This window comes from Gymnoscopelus microlampas (genome assembly GCF_963454915.1).
Source record: "Gymnoscopelus microlampas genome assembly, chromosome: 17".
Classification (NCBI taxonomy): domain Eukaryota; kingdom Metazoa; phylum Chordata; class Actinopteri; order Myctophiformes; family Myctophidae; genus Gymnoscopelus; species Gymnoscopelus microlampas.
In genome coordinates this window covers 38,153,359-38,176,233 of record NC_139954.1, presented here as the reverse complement: position 1 = coordinate 38,176,233, position 22,875 = coordinate 38,153,359, and the positions used below count along the sequence as shown (strand labels likewise).

General features: G+C 43.0%; 2 protein-coding genes across 2 annotated transcripts in view; one reads left to right on the top strand and one right to left on the bottom strand.

Moving 5' to 3' along the window:
- Positions 1-1,724: 1,724 nt before the first annotated feature.
- On the bottom strand, positions 1,725-2,642 carry LOC311064438 (mitochondrial glycine transporter A-like; the record flags this gene model as incomplete). The annotated part of the gene is made up of 1 exon (XM_084084268.1): positions 1,725-2,642. The coding sequence occupies one exon, from the start codon at positions 2,640-2,642 to the stop codon at positions 1,725-1,727; it is 918 nt and encodes a 305-aa protein (XP_083940394.1).
- A 4,870-nt stretch (positions 2,643-7,512) lies between these two features.
- LOC311064669 (polyprenol dehydrogenase) overlaps positions 7,513-22,875 on the top strand; it is a 56,249-nt gene continuing 40,886 nt past the window's right edge. Inside the window, exons 1-2 of the mRNA XM_084084581.1 lie at positions 7,513-7,632; positions 9,636-9,743. Coding sequence (XP_083940707.1) covers positions 7,530-7,632; positions 9,636-9,743 — 211 coding nt within the window. The 5' untranslated portion in view covers positions 7,513-7,529. The remainder of the gene's footprint in view (positions 7,633-9,635; positions 9,744-22,875) is intronic.

The following is a 22,875-nucleotide window of genomic DNA, read 5'->3' as shown; positions in this document are numbered from 1 at the left end:
GATTTTACGAATGCCTTTTTTTTCCGTTTTAACCATAACCCTACAAGCTCAAACAACGCGTCTTGAGCTTGTAGATCTGCTATTTTCGGTGCTCGAAACCGGTGTGCAACTATTGTATAAATCAGGCAGGTGACTATTTATTAATAGCACAATGAAACAATACCATGACATTGTTTTTACACAAATGTTTTAAATATTAATGTTATATTATCAATATAAAATCTTAGTGTTTGCCAATTATTTTGGGGCCCACTTGTAATATCCTCACGGCCCACCAGTGGGCCCCGGACCACAGGTTGGGAATCGCTGTTATAAACACTTTAACTGAGGTCAACTGCTTGACAGTGCTACCGTTACACCCAGACCTTAAAGGAGCACTTTTGCCATTTTCAACCTTATCTTCATATAATTGGTCCTCACTAACGCTCATTATAAGATGACACCATTTCTGTCTAGTCGCTCTGTGTCACTTGACGGCTGTGGACCGTCGTCATCGATGGGAACCCCAAGCTAATGGAAATTACAGCTTTTCTCTTCCTGGAAGGTTAGCATGATGAAATAGAAGCCTTTGTTCTTGCATCAATGAAAATAACACATACTTGTGTTGCCCACCTCTGACAGCAAGTACAGCAAAATTGTGCCATCTTATAATGAGCATTAGCGAGGACCAATTATATGAAGATAAGGTTGAAAATGGGTGAAGCGCTCCATTAACTTTCCATCAACGCTGTGGTCTTTCTTTTGAATAGTGCAATGGAGAGAAATTCGCGAATGATTTGGTTGCCAGCTGAGCGTGAGCCCAGAGCTGTAGCTTGAAATAATGTAATGAGGGACTTTGGATAAATGTTTATGTGCTTGTTTTATTTAATTTCCAATGCAGTGTACTGCGATACCTGTCCCTGCCAACCCACACTGTTGGCCTGAGGAGGGAGTGCCACGTCTCCCCTGGTTCATGGAGATGCCAGGCACGTTGTTTCTCACCTGACAGTGGGTTAGAGTTTCACCGGGAGAGCAGTACGCATTATGGAGATTTGTGCTTCCCCAGACAGAGGCACCGCTGCCAGGAAGCGAGTGTTTTACCTCCGTACAGATGCCCCTGAAATGAGGGCATTTGAGAATTTGTTTGTTTGTCCCAACTTAAGTGGCCAGTGGTAATTCTAATTCAGCTGGCTTTAGTCCTGGCAGGCGAATAGGGAACCTGCCATCAGGGCAGAGAGCAATCCCTTATCCTTTCTAAGTAAAGTAGCTGATATATATAGCAAGTAAAGCAGAACCGTCTGCTACATATACTGAGAGGCCCGTGACGTAACGTGACGTGACGTAACGTCACCTGCCACGCCCATATATGGTGTTATCACCATGGTGACTAAATGGTAAATAAAATGGTAAATGGTGCATTTATATAGCGCTTTTATCCAAAGCGCTTTACATAGATTGTGCATTAAATTCACCCATTCACACACACACACATTCTTACACTGATGGCAGAGGAAACCGTGCAAGGCCACTCTACCCCTGAGCCACTGCCGCCCGCAGTGACTATTGTTGTTGTTTGAGAAGTGGATATTATGTTGATCTGAATGTAAACGCAGGCCAATGATTCTCAACCTTTTGAATTTCAAACATCCTCAGGTTGCATCAGAGCCCCAATGATACCTTTTTTATCTCTGGGCTAAAACTGTGTAGTATGAACTTTTATATTTATAACATAAATTGTATCTCTTTTACTCTTCTCTATTTTCGCCATCATCTGCCTTCGACTTGAGCGTCGAGCCCCCCAGCAGTCCGACGCGGGCCATCGTCCACTCGTACACCGTCCAGGCCATGGCGGCCATCATGGATCTCCTCAGAGAACGCGGCACCGCGCCGGAGAAGAACCCCCTGAAGCCGTGTTCGGCGTAGACGTACCGGACCGCATCCGTCGTCCTCTTACAGTACGGCCGTGGGTTCACCTGCATGTGCGTCTTGACCACGTCGGCGGGCTGGGTGAACAGTGAGGCCAACACCCCGGCCGCCAGGCCGCAGCCGAACTGCGCCAGCGGCCAGTAGGCCGACCCTCTGACCTCCCCGGTCGGCAGCAGAGCTCTGGTCTGGCCGTAGAACAGGAGGTAGAGACCGGAGAAGGGAGCGCCTCGGAGCAGAGTCGCTGTCAGGCCGGAGAACAGAGCGGTGGCTCCCTCGGCGCGGTAGACGCTCCGCAGGGCTCCGCTCACGCTGCCGTAACCGTCGTACCGGCCGCTCTCGAAGCGGGCCTTGACGACCGTGACGGGCAGGAGGAGGACCCCGGCGACCACACGAGCCCCGCCCCCCAGCAGCAGGGCGTCCGTGGGCCCCAGGGGCTCCTCCTCCTCCTGGAAGAAGCCCTGCCTCAGCCAGTCGTAGGCGCCAAAGTAGATCCCCACCCCCGGGACGGTCCTCGCTAGAGACGGCGACACCCCCTTCCACAGCCCCAGCGGCTTCTCGGTTCGTACCACCTTCAGGAACATGGAGACCATCCCCAGCCTGCCGCCCTGCAGGGTCTGCTGGGTCTGCAGGCGGGTCTTCACCAGGTCCAGGGGCTGGAAGAGCAGCGTGGAGCAGGCTCCGCTGAGAGAGCCACACACAAAGGCCTTGATGACGGGGTGAGTCTGGAGGAGCTCCATCCTTCTGGCAAAGCCTGGAGGCAAAGTCTCTCTTTCTGCCACACTTCCAAGTTGTGGATGCACTCATCGACGGAAATAATAGTCTTGAGTCGATGTTTCATAACGTGTGCTCTATGGCGTGACGTGGCGTGATGTGACGTGACGTCACCAGCCGTGCCCATATATGGTGTCAACCCTTGCTGGGAGCACAACGCCATCTTGATTAGTTTAGTCTTCAACAGGGGCCCCGGGACCCTTGGGGGTCCTCAGAGTTTGCTGTAGGGGGCCACCAAATCTTATATGATAATATATATAAACTAGAGGTTTGGGCCGATTCGCGGCCCCCTAGAAATAATAATTTCTCCTCTCCTCTCCCCTCCTCTCCTCTCCTCACCCCTCCCCCCTCTTCCCGTCCTCTCCTCTCCTCTAATTATGAATACTAGGGCGATGCCATGTTGGGAACGCACACGCCTTGGTTATGCCATACCCGTTGTACCTGGCCGTTGTCGAGTATTTGATGCAGTACCCATTATCAACCAGCTCAGAGGCCTTGTGGTTTGGTTAGAGTGTCCGCCCTGAGATTGGGAGGTAGAGGGGTTCGATTCCCTGGCTGGCTCATACCAAAGACTATAGAAATGTGACCCAAGGTTTGGATTTTGAGAAGTCCTGGGACCCTGCGACCATGTCCACGGGGTGTACTTGAACGTCACGGCTGTTGAATGTTGTACATAAAGATAAGAGTTTATTTGCCATTTGCAGTTGCACAAATGCATAGGATTGCGGCATCAAGTCGTTTCACACTATAGCAACTGGAGAGGCTCCTGCCCTATGAGCCACATGCAGGCTACTTACTACTAGCCATTATCATAGAACTAGGAGGCCAGTCGATGACGTCATATCGATGACATATATGGGCATAAAAGGGACACAGGAAGACAGACAGACAAACACAGAGATGCCCATATTATATGAGCCAGACTAACACAGACAGATGCAGAGATTTGTCCATTTATAGATTTACAATATAGGCATATTTCTCGACAAGCGCTGATACGACATATACGGCATATCATTCTCTCAAGTCCTCAGCGATACACACACATGGAGGGTTCTCGAGGGACACACTCACACACACACACACACACACACACACACACACACACACACACACACACACACACACACACACACACACACACACACACACACACACACACACACACACACACACACACACACACACACACACACACACACACACACACACCTATGACACCGTTGTATACAGAGTATAAATTAGGCTTCAATCTTTATTCAGGTGCTGTACGTATTTGCCACCTCTGATTATATATTCCTAATTGACTCAAGGTAGTAACTAATTATGAGAAGTCCCTAATTTGATAGTACATGTCCTGCTGCTTTATCTTTGCCAAAGTGGGTGCCATATAAGGCTGGGAATGACTGCTCTACATTGCTGCAGGGATGGGCGACGGTGTGTCCTGTATTTGGCGAGACAGTGTGCAATTTGCAGACACTGTGATATGACAACCCTAAAATTGGGGCAAACCCAAAGAAGAGAACAAAAACTATGGCCTCGTTGCCATGGAAAAGGCTGTGATCTAGCATCAGTGCCAATATCTTCACATTTACATTGACTATACTCCAAATCCCAGGTGTAACTTGTAAGTGAGGCTTCAGAATCAGACTCAGCTTTATTGTCAGGTTTACAGGTGAAATAGTGTTTTTTTGGGGGGGGGGTCGGGTTTGTGCATGCTCCATTATTTTGTAGTTTCTGTGAACAGTGAGGGGACAGAGAAAGTGTGAGAGCAGGAGAGGAAAGAAAAACACAAGATTGAAAGAGGTCAAATAATCAAAAAGAGGCCCGGATCGCTGGCCTATAGCAGTCCGGGTATAGGCTCTAATGATCGAGTCTCTCTCCGAGTCTCTCTCCCCGTCTCTCTCTCCCTCTTTCCTGTCAGTGTTCACTTGAACTATCAATAAAGGCAGAAAAAGACCCCCAAAAAAACAAAAAACATCTAAAACATATAATATACAGATGTAGTAGCAGGTATGTGCATGTTCTTCAGAACATTGTCATTATATGCAGGTGTGTATATAACATGCAGTTACAGTGTTCTTAAAGTGCAGCAGGTACAGTGTTCTTAACCCAACCCTGGAACGCATCTGCGTCACTTTTTGATTTGAGCTAAAAAAAAGCATTATTTTACACCTTGGATATTCAAAAATCATACCCTGTGTGAAGGTAGCGGCGCCTTTGATACATTTTGTCATCGATATATGTTTATAATGTTTTTCTACGCACCTGACCAATCAGAACGTTGACGTACGCACACGGACAAAGTCAGGTATAGAGCAGGCTCCGCTCTATAAAGGTATAGAGCGGCTAGCGCCGCTCAAAATAGCAGATATACAAGCTCATAGAGCGGCACCGAGTGCCACGCCATTAGCTTGTAGATCTGCTATTTTTGAAAAATTATGAAAATGTGTGCAAATATTTGAATATATATATTGTTTTAAAGCGAACATTTGTAACTAAAATCTTCTGGGGGGTCCCTGGAACAAAATATTTTGAGATGGGGGTCGGCGGCCAATTACATATCATTTTGGGGGTCCGTGACATGAAAAAGTTTAAGCACCACTGATATAGAAATATAGTTTTTTCAGAATACTGTTGGGATTTAGAAGACATTTGTAGAATCGGCTTCAGGTCTTAATGGGTTAAATTGTGTGTGTCCATGATGGCATAGCAGTATTGATTGAAATTCTGCTGTGTGACACGGACTCCCCGTATAGCTTGTATAGCCTGGAAGTGGGAAACCTTTTTGCACCGTCACTGAAGCTGCTCTGTGATGTGTCACGCTGCAACACAGACAGTTCACAGAGGATCCACACAGGTGCAATAAAAAAGAAATAACCCACATGAGCTCACCTGCCATGAAAGCAAACGCTTCAACCATTCTCAGCACTGAATATGGCCATGTAGTCTGGCTAGAGCTGCAAGATGTGGGTTCTAAAATAGGCTCAGACACGGCTGTAACATTTGCTTAAGATGCGATCATAATAGGCTTTTCTTCTGTGCATCTACAATATTGTTATCTATCTATCTGTCATGATAAGCTGGACAGCCAATGCTGGTGCTAATTAGCTCCAGTATTCTTATAGTATGCATATACAGACTGCATAAATGACAGGATTTCACAATAGGCATGCTAATCCTTTGCTTATAACAGCTGCATATCATTCCTCTTCTATGTGGTTTAAAAAAAAGAGTACATGCACTGGACTGAAAGCGGCGGCACTTGTAACCTTTTTTAATTAATAAAATATAATGTTGTCCACTCTGAGTCTGTATGGTAGAGTATGTTAACACAATATAACTTATACAATTGGGGTGGTTGTATTTTGTCTCCCTGCTCTTTTATTGAGACTATTTAGACTATTACTATTTAGTGTCAAAGGCCATGTCTCATATAGACACAGGATCTGACGCAAAGTTTGACCCAATGGTCAAGCTTCAATTTATCCCCTGAGCAAGCAGGCAGGCTCTATTAGCTCAATGCTAAAGATTTCAGCACTTGCGCAGGAAACCGGGTTCAAATCCGGGGTAGAGAAAGTTACATTGTGCAGCTTGAAATTGTCCCATGCGAAGCCAGGAAACAAAAAAAACCTGACAGCCAGCTGTAGGTGAACCGTGAATCCCTAGTGGCCAGAGGAGTTATTAGACTGAGGCTGCGAGAGACAGCTGCCCTGCTATACAAGCATGTTCAATGATCCCACCCTGGGAAATTAACGTTCAGCAAAGTAGTGTATTATCCTTCCACTCTCTCAAACAGTGTTACTGCTCCCAGTGGTTAATGCGACAGATAGACAGCTGAACAGGGCAATATGGCAGCTCCACATTGCTTGATCACACAGAACATCAAGCAGCCAATGCAGGGCAGATGAGATGGATACAGGACAACTGGGCACCTTTGCAAATTGGGCCCTGTGCAAATCTGTATGTATGTATGTATGTATGTATGTATGTATGTATGTATGTATGTATGTATGTATGTATGTATGTATGTATGTATGTATGTATGTATGTATGTATGTATGTATGTATGTTTGTTTGTATGTATGTGTGTGTGTATGTGTGTATGTATGTGCGTGCGTGCGTGCGCACGCACACACACACACACACACACACACACACACACACACACACACACACACACACACACACACACACACACATATATAATATATATATATATGTATATATATATACATACACACACACACACACACACACACACACACACACACACACACACACACACACACACACACACACACACACACACATATATATGCCTGTTTTTATTTATTGGAAACCTTATCACAGGGAGCAGAAACAAATTAATAAAGTTCCAATATCTGCATCTAATTGTTTATTAAGCATCCTTAAGTTTTATCTATGACGGGTGATGAGAGGGTGATCCTGAACAAATGAGTCACAAATTAGTATTTTGAGTACAGCTTGGCTTATGACACAAACGCCCTTTTTGTACCTTTATATAGCTAAGCTATGATCCCTGCCTTCGGTTAGAAGCCTGTTTAAAAAAATATTTTGAGCTGAGAAATTGTACGCACGCACACACACACACACACACACACACACGCACGCACGCACGCACGCACGCACAAGAACAGGACGTTTCTGTGTAAACTGACTATGCAAACTAACTGACAGATCCCATCCCAGTGTAGATGGGTGCAAGGTTTCATGTTGGAGCAGGATTGTTTCGTATTGGAACGCGTCCTCAAACATACACACGGAACTGCGTTTCCCCGACGCACTCTAGTTCTTCTGCTACCGTTACAGACAGAACAGATACTGATAGAATGATGTCTATTCTAGCTTATATTCTGCCTGTTTTCAGGTTATATCTGGTCGGGTTTAAGGTGCTGCTAGCTCAACTGTTTAGCAGACCCTTCAAGTTGCCAGGTCGGTCCACTTCTACTTATTGTAGTGTAGTACTGTCAAACATGTTTCACTCACATTTCATTCAATGTGTTTAAAAGCAAGTGTGTTGTAAGTTACGTCACCTATGGCTATCAGTAAACATTGTAAACAAATAAATCAAGCAATAATGTTGATCATAGGGGTTCATGTACTGACTATAGCCTTGATACAAGACTGTCATGGGTGCATTCTGTCATATATTATAAAATAGTCTTGGATGATCTTCAAAATAGCGTTTGCTTGTTCTCCGTTTTTGGTCCGTACATCTACATAAAGGTTCAGATGTAAAATATAAAGTGCTTACCGCATGGCCACGGATGTTACAATTGTGTTCGGGACCTCAGAAGTACCCGTATCTTCCGTATTGTTCAATAAAAAGCATTTTAATCGGATGGGTGGCCATTTTCTCTAGACGCTTTCGACTGCGTGACCCTATCGGTTGGGAGGTGTATTGCACTCTGATATACATCATAACTCTATGAGAAAACGGCGACCGATCGGATTAAAATGCTTTTTATTGAACAATACGGAAGATACGGGTACTTATACCCGCCCGAAGTGAATTGCAACATCCGTGGCCATTGGTTAAGCACTTTATATCTGAAATCTGAACGTTTGTGTAGATGTACGGGCTGTAAATGGAGAAAGCGCAAACACTATGTTGAAGTTCATCCATGACGGTGATGACAGACGACCGTCTTATGATCCAAGGCTAGCACTGACTGTAAACAAACGCGTTTCATGGTGACAACGTTGCCTTACGTTACTGCAAGTCAGAACTGCGCTCTATTAGCGCACTCCAGCCAATTCACAGTGGTGTAAAGTAACTAAGTACATATACTCAAGTACGAATGTCCAATTTTAAGTATTTCCAATTTTTACTTCTACTGCACTATATCTCTGAGGAAACTATTGTACTTTTTACTCCAATGCAATTATTTTAAAACTTTAGGTACTATAGTTGCTTTGTAGATTTTGATTATTATTACAAAATTATTCACCTACCTCAGCCCTATATACATTTTGGCCATTTGAAAATAGCCGATCTATTTTCAAAATATTTTTATACGTTTCATACATTTGACAACTTGTGAAATGGGACAATCTGCACAATGATTTCTTTTACTTTTGGTACTTTAAGTACATTTTGATACCAATACCTATGTACTTTTACTCAAGTACATTTAGAAATCCGGCATTTTACTTGTAACTGAGTGTTTCTGCAGTGCAGTATTAATACTTTTACTAAGTAAAACATGTGAGTACTTCTTCCATCACTGCTAATTCATATGTATTTTAAAATAAGAGACAGAGACACCGATCCTGGTCAAATTAATCGGAAAGATTTGATTGATTTGAAGTTTTTATATAAGTATTATAGCCTCCATTTTTCACGTGTGCATCCACAATTTTACTGTTGGCCTTCTTACGTTATTTCTGCTGAAAGCTACTCTAAACTTACTCCTGTTCTTTTTGTGGAATATCTGAAGCAGTGGTTCTCAAACATTTTCATATCAAAGACCACAACATGTATATGTATTTGGCCGCAGCACAGACCCCTATCTGAAAGGATTTTGTGCCAGGGACCCCCATAAGAAGATTTGTGTTCATTCATATTTCAAAATGTTCACATTTCTTCAAGATATTGTAACATTTTTCAAAAACAGCAGATCTACAAGCTCACAACACGTATCATTACGATGCATTGCAAACTTGTAGTTTGACTATTTTTGAATAGCCAAAGTATAAAATTAAAGGGGTTAAACAGATTATGATGCTATATGAATTAACTCATTTTACTGGGGACCCCCTGAAACTCCTTCAAGGACCCCTGGGGGTCCACAGACCCCATTGAGAACCACTGATCTTTAAAGGAACCTTTGCTCGGGGAAATATGAAGCTTGTAGGTTTCTTTAATAAAGATAGAGTGTCATATTTATCAGATCTGATTCTGCTCTCTGTCTGTCCTCGTCTGCCTCTTCCAGTGATGCCCAGACAAGATGGCAAGGTTGCCATAGTGACAGGAGGATCCAGGGGGATAGGCTATGAGGTGGTCCGCCACTTGGCCAGCTTGGGGGCCCATGTTATCATAGGTACAGTATCATCAAGCAAGCACTCTACACCAAGGGTTCCCAAACCTTTCAGGCTGTGACCCCCAAAAAGAATCATATTTGAACTGGGGACCCCCCAAAATAATCATATGTGAACTGGGGACCCCCAAAATAATCATATTTGAACTGGGGACCGCCCCACCCTGAAAAGCACTTGGAATGTAGCCATTACATTTAGTTTGACTCGGTTTCCACAGATAAATATGTGGAAAATAGCCGATCTACAAGCTCACTACGCCTCGCAGGGCGAGGCGTTGTGAGCTTGTAGTTCGGCTATTTTCACAATGTTTGCCTCTTTCTTACGTAATATTTCATAATTTGGCCAGTTTGGTATTAAAAAGGTCTTAAAAGTCATTAAATTGTAACTTTAGAAAATATGCAGATACCCGGTATACACTTACGTTGAGAGTGAGAAAAAAATATCGGACATTAAGATAATCTTCTGGGGACCTCCCCAAAATAACTTGGGGGGGAGCCCCCTGGGGGGTCCTAACCCCTAGTTTGGGAACCACTGCTCTACACCACAGTCACACAGCATGGACTGGCATTGCTGAAAGGATCCTATAGAGAACTGAAGTCTGACATCACTGCCGCTACAGGCCGCCCGCTATCACCCTGAGTCATTTTTTTCCATTGAAAATACCATATGGTCTCAATAGCGTCGCAAGAACTGTGTTCCAAAAATAAACAAATGAGCCAGGCGATTTGACTCATTATGGATGTTATGGATATGGAAAAAGTACACATTTTATCCAAAGAGTAAGCAAATAAATACATTTTCTCCAAACACAGACAGATCAAATGTTATGTTTGGAACACAGTTCTTGTGTCTAAGATGACCCTATGGTATTTTCAATAGAAAAAAATACCTCCGTAACCCAGGGTATAACGGAGTGACGTCAGGAGTTCAATACTCTATAGGAACACTGTGTTAAACTCATAAACCCTATTTCAAATATTGCGGAAAAAGCAGACCCACAAGCTCACGACGCGACGGATTTTCATGCACAACCATCTCTAAGGATTACAGAGAAACCAGTGGTGTAAAGTAACTAAGTACATTTACTCAAGTACTGTACTCAAGTACAACAGGTACAGTACTTCTACATTGCAGTATTGATACTTTTACTTAACTCATTCACTGCCTGAATTATTGCTGGCCGCATTTGCCCACTGCCAGAGATTTTTCATTGAAAAAAAAAAAGTATTCAGGAACCGAGATGCAGAATGTTTAAGTTTTAAGTTAACAAGGAAGTGGATGGGAGTCTAGATCTTCGAAAAATCATATCTCCTTGGTCTTTGGGTCAAATAAAAAAAAAGATATAAATTACGTTTTTTACGTTCTTGGCAGAATTGGTAATTGGAAATAATTACGTTTTTTATGTTTTTGGCAGGGAATGAGTTAAGTAAAAAAATTGAATACTTTTCCCACCACTGTCCGTGACCCAGGGGATAGCGGAGTGACGTCAGGAGTTCGAGACTCTATAGTCACACCGTATTAAACACACACATAAACTCTATTTCAAATTTTGCGCAAAAAGCAGACCCACAGGCTCACGACGCGACGGATTTTCAGGCACAACCATCTCTAAGGATTACAGAGAAACTAGAGAATGCGTCGGATTAGGCAGCGTTCTTCCATTCTTCTATTGTCACATTTCGGTGAGCCTGTGCTAATTGCAGCCTCAGTTTCCTTTCCTGTTCATAGCCGACAGGAGTGGCACCTGGCATCATGGTCTTCTGCTGCTGCCTGCAGCCCATCTGCCTCAAGGCTCCACGTGTTTGGCATTCAGAGATGCTCTTCTGCATACCTCAGTTGTAACGAGTGGTTATTTCAGTCGCTGTTGTCTGACCATTATCCTTTCCTATCCATTATCCATAACAACTCTGTTGTTTTTAACTGCGTCTCACTGGATATTTTCTCTTTTTCGGACCATTCTTTGTAAAAAACCCTATTGGTTTCCAGCTCGTTTGGCATCACCAACCATATGCAGTGTTGCCAGATTCTGTGAGAGAAACAAGCAACCAGGTCTAGGAAAACCAGCCCAAAAGAAGCGACTATGGGCCACATTAACATATACATCAGCTATTTGAAAATAGCAGATCTACAAGCTCACAACGCGTCGCGATGCGACGCGTTGTGAGCTTGTAGATAGGCTATTTTCAAATAAAATCTTGCGGGGAAATTATAATAAGCAGATCTGGCAACCCTGACCATATGTCAGGTTCAAAGTCATTTAAATCACTGCAACAGTGACCATGTGTAAAGGCCTAAATGCACTGAGTCGCTGCCATGTGATTGTCTGATTAGAAATGTATGTTAAGGAGCAGTTGGGTTAAATGTATTTATATATATTGACATGAATTATATTTTGGGAGGTTAGTGACCTTGAAATTGACCACTAAACTCTCATCAGTTTATCCTTGTGTGCGTCTCAAATCTAGCTGGCAGGGAGAGAGTACAAGTGTAAATGCCTTGTACTTTTTCATAATATAACAGAATTAATTAAATGCATTTTATCTCACAGACAGCCCCCACTAAACTGTCACTGATAAAGCGAGACCACACAACCACGCAATTTGCCTTATCATTAATTGTTCTGCATGTCATATGAGTGTAATAATGTGTGCAGTGTTTCCCACAGAATGAGAGCGGGATTGGGACGGGGGGGACCGGTGGGGGGGGTCGTTGAATACGAGTGTTGGTTAAGCGCATAAGCGGTCGGTTATGCAGCTAGGGGGGGGTGCATAAGTTAATTAGAAAATGCATAAATTAATACGATGTTAAGAATGGTGGGTGTGAGAGACGTAGAGAAATAGTGTGTGTCGGTTAAAAGCAAATGTCGGGTGTGTGTTATGTGTCGGTGTGTCTGTGTTGCAAATGTCGGTTATATATGAGGGTGGATGTCGATGTGAAACTACAGTGGGGAAAGTGACTGGCAGCCATTGCCACATTAATCCATTAAGACCGGGAACGCATCTGTGTCATTTTAAGATTTCTTTGGCTATTCAAAAATAGAAGATATACAAGCTCATAGTGCGGCACCGAGTGCCGCACTATGAGCTTGTAGATCTGCTATTTTTAGAAATAACGTGAAAATTGGTGCAAATCTTTGAATATATATATATATTTTTTCAAGTGAATATCTTTAACTCAAATCTTTGCTTCTGGGGGGGTCTCCGGAACAAAATATTTTGAGATGGGGGTCTGCGGCCAAATAGATAATTTTGGGGGTCCTTGACATGAAAAAGTTTGAGAACCACTGATATAACAACATACTTTAAAAAAAAAAACTTGATTTAGAAGACATTTGTAGAATCCCCCAGAAGCGAAGATTTGAGTTACAAATATTCGCTTTAAAAATTATATATCTTCAAAGATTTGCACACATTTTCACGATAAAAAACAAAAATAGCAGATCTACAAGCTCATAGCGCGGCACTCGGTGCCGCGCTATGAGCTTGTATATCTGCTATTTTTGAATAGCCATAGAAATCAAAAAATGACACAGATGCGTTCCCGGTACCAATGGGTTAATGAGCAGCTCTATCAGTGTAGCAAACTATGACAAATGACTCAATAACAATGTAAATGCACACGTGTGTAAACAGAGTCATGCAGGCGGGGCGGTGGGGTTACGTGTGATTGTAACGGTAGTGACAGACGCTGGCAGCAGATCCAGCTGTGCCGATGCAATCAGGAACAGACGTCGTTTCCCATGATGCCTCAGGGGGCTGCAACTATCAATTATTTTTGTATATTTTTTATTTTATTACTTTTTAGATTCATTGAATAATCGAGATAGGCGGTTTTTAAATATTTATCTATTTATATATTTTTTTATATATCAATGAATTGATTAATCACATATGGCCATATTTCATCACACAACGGTGTGGTGCAAAAATAGTGAAAATAGCCACGTTCTGAGCTTGTCAGATCTCTGCTACAGTATTTGCACTATTTTTGAATGATTTTCAGTTTTCATGCCCAAAATAGGGATCGATTGTTAATTGATTATTTTATTAAATTATTGTTTATCAATTATTATTAGATAATCTATTAATTCAATTAGTTCAATTAACTGTTGCACCCCTCTAAAGACACATTTCTATGTTTCCTCTTTATTTCCTTGCATGTTTTCCTTGCGTATCTCCATGCATCCTCTAGGGGAGGGAATAAGACGCAGGTCAGGGAAACGTCGATGCAATTTAAGAGACTTTGGAGTCCTTGAGTCCAAGTGAATGTTTGTGCCCACGTGTAATGAAACTCCCTCCAGACGTTCCTGAGATATTGCGTTCATGAGAATAGGGCTGATGTGAGGTGACCTTGACCTTTGACCACCAAAATCTCCACATGTGTGTGAAATGTTGTCATAATTAGCATAGTTCTTTAGTATGGACAAGTATAACTGTTTTGTGAGGTCACAATGGCCGTGACCTTTGGACCACCAAATCAGTAATCAGTTCATCCTCAAGTCTGTGTGGACATTTGTGTCAGATGTAATGAAGTTCCCACCAAACGTTCCCGAGATATCACTGTCAAGAGAATGTGTTGGATGCAGGCGCGTATCCAGGAATTACATCCAGGGGGGGGCAAAAAAAACAAAACAACACTGCCAGGCGAGTACAGGTGCCCAGACCCCCACCCCTGGCACCCCATGAAGACAAAATGCATACATTTTGCATCCCTATGGCCGAGGGTCGCTCTACTGAATGGCTGCCTGCCCGTGAATGGACGAGGAGCCAATGGAGCCCGCTGCCCACTATTGTTGTCGGGTTGGTGTTTTTTTTTCTCTCGTTTTTTTTCGAGGGGAGGCGAGAGGGAGGCGGCACATGGTGTGGCGACCGCCACCCTTGCTTCTACAGCGTTGGTTCTGAAAGTGGGGTCCGGGGACCCCCAAGGGTCCTTGAGGGAGTTCCAGGGGGTCCCCAGCTAAATGATAGATAGTTAGGAACCAAATTGACCCTTATGGGTCTGTTACTCAGAGAGTGTACAAATGGAACCAAATGGACCATTTGGTTCCATTTGTACACTCTCAGAGTTAAATTAACATTGATTTTACAATATAAATTGGGGTCCCAGAGATAGAAATGTCATTAAATGGGGATCCGTAGTCTAATGCATGTCAAATTGGGGGTCCTTGAAATGAATGGTTGAAAATCACTGCTAGAGCCGTAAAAAATCTTCTCTTATGGGGGCATCTTTTTTCAAATGGGTCCGCGGTCTAATAAGTGTCAATTTGGGGGTCCTTGGCATGAAAAAGTTTGAGAACCACTGCTCTACAGTGAATACGTGCCTGGTTGGATGTACAGTACATCCAGTACATGCATACGGATGGATGGACAACCTGAAAACATACCATGGCTGTCGCCGGTGCGAGCTTAAAGACAAATGTGCTATAAAGTAACTAGAGGGTAGCAGACATCAAACCTAGCATCTATGCAAAAAAGAAATTGTGGTTTGTGTGGTCTGTGGTTTTGTGTTGTTTAGATCCATTTTCCTGTGAAAAGCCTGTTTTTTGTGTCTTTATTTTCGCTGATATGCAAAGCTCTAACCCTGCACCTCCCCTTGGTTGTTTGACAGAGCGTGCTCAACTCTGATTTTGCTCATTGGTGCTCTGCAATGTGCTCATTGGTGTTCCAATGAGCACATTGCAAATACATTCTATTTCCATTTCACATTTTGTTCTCACGAGTCCCAATTTCTCTAAGTTAGTGGACACAAAAGTAATTGTTAATCTCTAATACAACCTGGTGCTTGATTTAGTGGTTTTCTTTTGTCACATTTTGTGTGCAGGCATGTGCACTCACAGGCGCGCACGCGCACACACAGTTGTCAGTGTTATCACTGACAATATGATGGTAATATTACTGGTAGACGTGTACCGAATCAATATTTGCACAGGTAGGTTGGATGTCTGGCCGACATGCATCTGAGCGTATGTATTGTAAACACAGTCCTTTATCTAACCTCTCTCCGTTATACAGTCACGATAAGTGGCACGGGGCGCCACGGTGGACGGGGTTATGTAGAGGTCCATTCCTGTCGAGACCACCCTATTAGAGAGCTCGACCTATGCCACATTGTGCAGTCTGATGCCGATCCTGATTTAGGATAGTTCTAGACCACCGATGTTTTGAGCGATGTAAAAATAAAAGGTGCAAGACCCTGAGCTGAGTCTGTAAAACGTTAATTTGGTTAAAGTTTATATTTGAGAACATTTCAATTATAAGCAAACAAATATACATAAGCACAAATAACGTTTTGATATATATACATTTTGTTAAAAATGTGTATATATTAGACTTCAATATACTGTATGTCTGGTAGCTATTGGACCACAATGTTCTGGGTTCGATCCAGGGCTCGATCTTGGGCAACTCCCGGGCAACTCATATGATTAGCACCGACAGGTTAACTCAAGCGTTGGTTCTCTCTCAAAGTGGGGTCCGGGGACCCCCAGGGGTCCTTGGCGGGGTTCCAGGGGTCCCCAGCAGAATGTGTTAATACAGCGTCGCAATCATTTCAACCACTTTAAGCATATTTTATACTTTGGCTATTCAAAAATATTGCTATTTTTCGTGAAAAATGAGTGCAAATCTTAGAATATGTATATTTGTGTTCAACTCAAATCTTTGCTTCTGGGGGTCCCTGGAACTAAATATTTTGAGATGGGGGTCCGGCAAATACATATAATTTTGGGGGTCCTTGACATGAAACATTTTGAGAACCACTGAAGTGAAGACATGGTAAGTACTGGGAGCTAATTGTAGGTGTTGCGCTCCACCTCAGATGGCAATCCTTCTCCCAGAGGTCAAGTGCAGTGGTTCTCAAACATTTTAATTTCAAGGAGCAGTAAGTGAAAAGGAGCAGTAAGTGTCTGTTTGGAACCCCCTCAAGGGACCCCCACTAAGTAGGAAATGAGAGCCACTGGTCTAGCAGTGCATTGCAATGGGGATAGACGCCCTCGTTCTCAGCTGATCCCGACAATAAGGCACTCTGACCTACTTATATAGTGAACAAGCAAAAAAGTAGGTATGAAATACACACATACACTGATTTGTTTTTATTTAACCACCTAAGTATAAGTGTAAGAATAGCTGCTCACAACAAGCTCACAACGTGCGATGCGTTTTTTTAAACGAAAATTGCACGGGGCCAGATACGAAAAATAACTTCAACATACAAAGAAATAACTGACCGTGACAATGACCGGTACCAATAATCAAAATAAATAATGTAACTATGACCAAAATAGGCTATATTTAATAATTTTATACTCTCAAAATGTATTAAAAATAGTGGGAAAGAATTGTGCTAATAGCAAATAGTGGAAATAGCAAAATAGTGGAAATAGCAGATCACAACGTGTTGCGATACGACAAGTAAGCTTGCAGATTGCTATTTCCACAATTTTTGTAAATATAGGAAAATCTTTAGTATATTTATTATCCAAAATAATTGTGATTATCTCAAATCATTGCGATTAGACGATTACTATGTAATAATTGTGACAGGGCCTAGCTCTCACAGGTGGTTAATTAGTGGCGGAGGGGTCAGCGACGCAATCACAAAGTCTCCTGACGGTGCTGCCGAGGCGTACTAAGGGCTTCACGATAACATCAGAACACTTTGATTGCTTCAGGAGGAACGTCTGCGCGATCCTCTTGTGTGACGCGCGGGGCCTGCTGCTGAATGGAGCTGCTGTTAGAATAGCAATGTTGGTGTACTGTAGCGGTTGTTTAATGAGAGAAGCCGTACTCAAGGGGTCTTATATGGTGTAGTTAGTAAAACAGACCGCTGCATAACAAGGGCTGCCTAACAAGTGTGTCCTTTTCTTGTCAGTAAGAAACCATTCCTATTTGTAGGTGTGTGTGTGTGTGTGTGTGTGTGTGTGTGTGTGTGTGTGTGTGTGTGTGTGTGTGTGTGTGTGTGTGTGTGTGTGTGTGTGTGTGTGTGTGTGTGAGATATGGTAGAAACACTGTAGCAGAAGCACCGCTGGACTTGAAATAATAGTCTCCATGGTGTTTGTTGAGTTAGAAAGTCTTGTAGAGTACAGCAGGTGCAGTGGCTAGTACATGAAACAGTCTCGCTTTTCAAGAAGGCATCCCTTCTTGTCTGTAAGATTTATGGTTAACCGCATGAACCCCAGCATCACTATTCTAGGCATGTCGTAGTAGACTAAACATTTTGCAAAAAGAGCCACTCCACAAGCTCACAACTTGACGTGTTGTGACTTTGAACATTGGCTTTTTTCGCGGAAGAGATTTGGTATAGAGAGAAATAAAGAAGTTGACCAAATAGGCCCCTGGGAGACTGCAGTCAGTGAAATAGGATTTAAGTGGCTAAAAAAACCTTCAAATTATCAGTGCATTCTGTCCAAAAAAGGAATTGTCACGACCACGTCCATGCTCTCATTCTAGATCTACGAGGTCATTGTGAGCTTGTAGATCTGCTATTTTAGCTATTTTCACAATTTTACAACATACATTTTGAAAGTATACGGTCTGCGTTCCCAGAACTCACATTAGGGACTTTAAGCTTTCTGTTTTTCAGTACGGCGACGCCAGGCGGAGTGCGGCTGCTATGACGCAATCGCCGTAGCAGTCAAAATCGTTAAGCAAGCAGCCGTCGGCGACGGGTTCCCACCCCTTTTTGGTTTCCATGGTGACGCGTCTATGCAGCTCACCTATTTTTGACGTTGTAGACACTACGTGGAACGGTAGCTTCTGGCGTAGTAAAATAGGCTGCGGCGACGGCAGGTTTATCTATCGAGCGCTGATCATTTCCGGTTACCGTAGTCCTCTGCCGTAGCAGTCCATTGCTTAAACTCCGTATTATTAGTGCTACTGCCTCCGAAGCACTACTGTAGCAGGGCCCAAATGAATGATCTGAAACCATGCTGTAGCGCATGGAGACAAATCCACACTCTATAAAATGCGTTACACAGAACCACACGGTTCACTTAGTTCTTGTCACGGAAAATAGCCAAAAGAATGTCCATAATGCCAGGTCGAAAGTCCTTAGTTGTTCATCAGTTGTTAATCCTCCCAACCGCTCCATATACCTCTCACCTGTCCCTCATTAGCTCTCCTTGTAATCATCCAATCACATTCTGTCTTCACTTCTGTTATATCTCCCTCTAGTGTCAGATCACCTCAGGCAGTATTGATGTCTCTTCCTAAGTGTGAGCATCTAGCCTTCCCCTAGACAGGTTACGCTATACTTTGCCTTTTGTTGTCAAACTCTACTTTTCTCTTGACTGCATTTTGCTTGAAGATTTTGTCTCTCAGCCTGCATTTAATATAATAAACTGTTTAGCCTGCACTTGTATTCTGCCTGCAGAGTACGTCATTAAAGTAATGGCATCTTGTAAAGGAAGCAACTAGCATACTAATAGCCTTGTTTCTCAAAGCACTAATCTGTAATTGCGGAGACTCAAAGGATTTCAAGGTTTTGTTTATCAAATTGATTGGCAGCAGGGCACGTTGGTGTAAAATACACTGATAATATTTATAAATGTTGTGAAGCAGTCCTGTTTTTTTGGGTCGGGCGGTTATCGGATATTTTGGGATAACACTTATGTAAGATAAGTCTCGGGTATCTGTGTGAATGTTACATTCTTAAGGTCGAATAGATATTTGGCAGGAATTTAATCCGTGGGCTGGAACTGAAAGTGGGTCAAGTGTCTACATCTGCAAGACTCATGTATCAAAAATAGTAAAATGTCTTCTGGTGCCTGAACTCCAGGGTTCGAGATTTCTCCTTCCGTTCTCTTGTCACTGTGCTTTTTTTCATTATGTATACCACAATGCCAAAGTCAAAGCAACCTTGGAGACCAGTGTCTGACCGATGCCAGATTTTTGGGTCCGATCCTGATTTTGGAGAGTCTTAGACCACCGATTACTGATGTTTTGACTGATATTTTGTCAAAAATAGCAACATTTTCTAATCAATTTGAAAGATTTGATTAAAGTTGACAATAGAGAACATTTCACTTATAAGCAAACAACTACAAACAAACACAAATAACTATCTATCCCCATTTTTGCTAAGAAAATAATAGTTGCAGCCCTACCTTTGACCATAAGTGAAGTCAACTATATTTGAAATATGGATGAAAACCACGTCACTCTCTCATTCTGTTTCAATTAAGTTAACGTGTACAGATAATATTTAGTAGGCAAATTATTTCCTTGGGGCGACGTTTCAATCATTTGTAGCACTTCGTCTGCATTTAAACAGAGTTATGGAGTGTGTATGTGAGAAAAGGTGTATGGCAGACTGGATATTTGGCTTTGTAAAGAAGCATGCGTATGGATGTATGCATGGATGCATGATTTTGTGTGTGTGTGCGCGTGCGTGCGTGCGTGCGCGTCCCTCCCTCCCTCCCTCAAGCGGCATTCCCTCGAAACCATTTGGCTTCCTTCGACCCTGGGCTGCACCACAGTGCATCAGATGAAACGATACAGTGCTCTTGACAAAGCCTGCATCATAATCCAAGATTAGTGGAGGCCTGCGGAGCGCTCTGGACCACTGCATGTACATCTTATGTGTTGTGAACATGTGTGCAGAAAGAGAAGGCATATTAGGCGCTCGCGGAAAGTTCCTGCCCACAACTGCGGACACTGGGAGTTTGAATCATCCGTGGTGCCTACGGCTTGGCCGGGGCGATAAAACCAACACAAATTGCTGGGCGATATGACTTCAAAACAATATCACTGTAATTTCATACTTTTGCCTCGATCACGATCAGGGGCGTAGAGCTACTTTTAGAAGTGGGGGAGCGCATCCATACAGTTTTTTTCCCTCTACACCAAACTCTCTGCCAAAAATAGCCATTCTACAAGTAGACAGGAGGGATTTCAGAAAAAAGGCCTTCTATAAGGAGGTTAGAGGCATTTGGGGGTAAAAGTTGGGAACAAGGCCATTTTACATAATTCAAGGGTGCTGAATCAGAAAAACACTGTTCCCAAGCAAAATTCTTAGTGCTTAACCTCCTAATTTGCATAAGTATTTCTTAAATAACTCTATAACAAAGCAATCAAATCTGACAAATAAAGTTTATATATTTATATTCTGAGGGTCAGACAATGTGTGGAAGGTATTTATAATGTAATAGATGTAAATAAATGTAAATAATGTAAATAAATATGCAAATTAGATGCCACTATTACAGAAAACGGTTTCGTACTTAAAGTGATCCATCCGCATCCCCCTTATTTTATTTTATCTCTACTTATCTGTATTTTTACCATCCTTAGGACATCTAAAATAAATATTTAGATGATGTAAAAATCCTGGTACATTTGGCCCCTGATGACCAAAAAATAAATGTGACGTTCCATAAATACGCTATCATGGGGATTTCTATCTTGTATAACTCACCCCCAGGAGGAGTTAGAGCCACAGAACTATAACTGAACTCAAACTACTTTCAACACAGCTATATAGAGTGGGATGGGGATGGCTAAAGGTACACTTAGATGGCCAACAGGGAAAAAAACTATTGGTCGTGCACACACAAACTATTGCCCGTGTACACAGTGGTTAATCCCAATGGTCTGAGTATCTACAGGGCTGACAAGGGACTAGTACAGCCTAGTACAACCTAATAGAGCCTAGTACAACCTAGTCTTAACTAGTCCAGTCTGTTCCATGCTAGTATAGCCTAAATCGCCGTCCCCTAGTCTGTTCCATCAAAAGGCTGGACTAGGCTATGGGTGTACTAGGCTTTACTGTTGTAGACTCTACTGGTCTCTAATAGACTGTTTTAAATTCCAGTAGGCTGTGCTGGTCTGTACAACGCTATATTAGGCTGTACAAGGCAGATCTGTACTATGGTCTACAAAGGTTCATGCAAAACTATTGCTCGTGCACACACAAGCTATTGCCCGTGTACACAGTGGTTAGTCCCAATGGTCTGAGTATCTACAGGGCTGACAAGAGCCTAGCACAGCCTAATAGAGCCTATTAGAGTCTAGTACAGCCTAGTACAGCCTAACATATCCTAGTCCAGCCTTATCAGTCCTACAGTACCATAGCCTTGTACCCCCTCCCCTATTCTGTTCTCTCAAAAGGCTGGACTAGTCATGGGTGTACTAGGCTGTACTATACTAGACTCTACTGGTCTATAATAGGCTGTTTTAAGCTCTAGTAGGCTGTGCTAGGCTGTACTAGGCTCTATTAGGCTGTGCAAGGCAGATCTGTACTATGGTCTACAAAGGTTCATGCAAAACTATTGCTCGTGCACACACAAGCTATTGCCCGTATACACAGTGGTTAGTCCCTATGGGTTGAGGATCTACAGGGCTGACAAGAGCATAGTACAGCCTGATATAGCCTATTAGAGTCTAATACAGCCTAGTACAGCCTCATCTATCCTAATCCAGCCTTATCAGTCCTAGCATAGCCTGGTACCCCCTCCCCTATTATGGTCTCCCACCAGGCTGGACTAGGCTAGACCTGGGTGTACTAGGTTTTACTGTACTAGTCTCTGCTGGGCTCTAATAGTCTGCTTTCAGCTCTAGCAGCCTTTGCTAGGCTTTACTGGGCTCTATTAGGCTATAGAAGGCAGTACTTTACTTTGGCCTACAAATGTTCATGCAAAACTATTTCTCGTGCACACACAAGCTATTGCCCGTGTACACAATGGTTAGTCCCTATGGGTTGAGGATCTACAGGGCGGACAAGAGCCTAGTACAGCCTAATAGAGCCTATTAGAGTCTAGTACAGCCTAGTACAACCTAGTCTAGCCTAGTCCAGCCTGTTCCATGCTAGTATAGCCTATACCACCCTCCCCTAGTCTGTTCTCCCAAAAGGCTGGACTAGTCTTGGATGTACTAGGCTGTACTGTACTAGACTCTACTGGTCTCTAATAGGCTTTTTAGTGGCGCTAGCCGCTCCATACCTGACTTTGTCCGTGTGCGTCAACGTTCTGATTGGTCAGGTGCGTCAACAAAGTGATTGGTAAAGCTTCACGTGACACATGGCTATAAACACATTATAAACACATATCGATGACAAAATGTATCAAAGGCGCCGCTACCTTCACACAGGGTGTGATTTTTTAATCTCTAGTAGGCTTTGCTAGGCTGTACAAGGCAGATC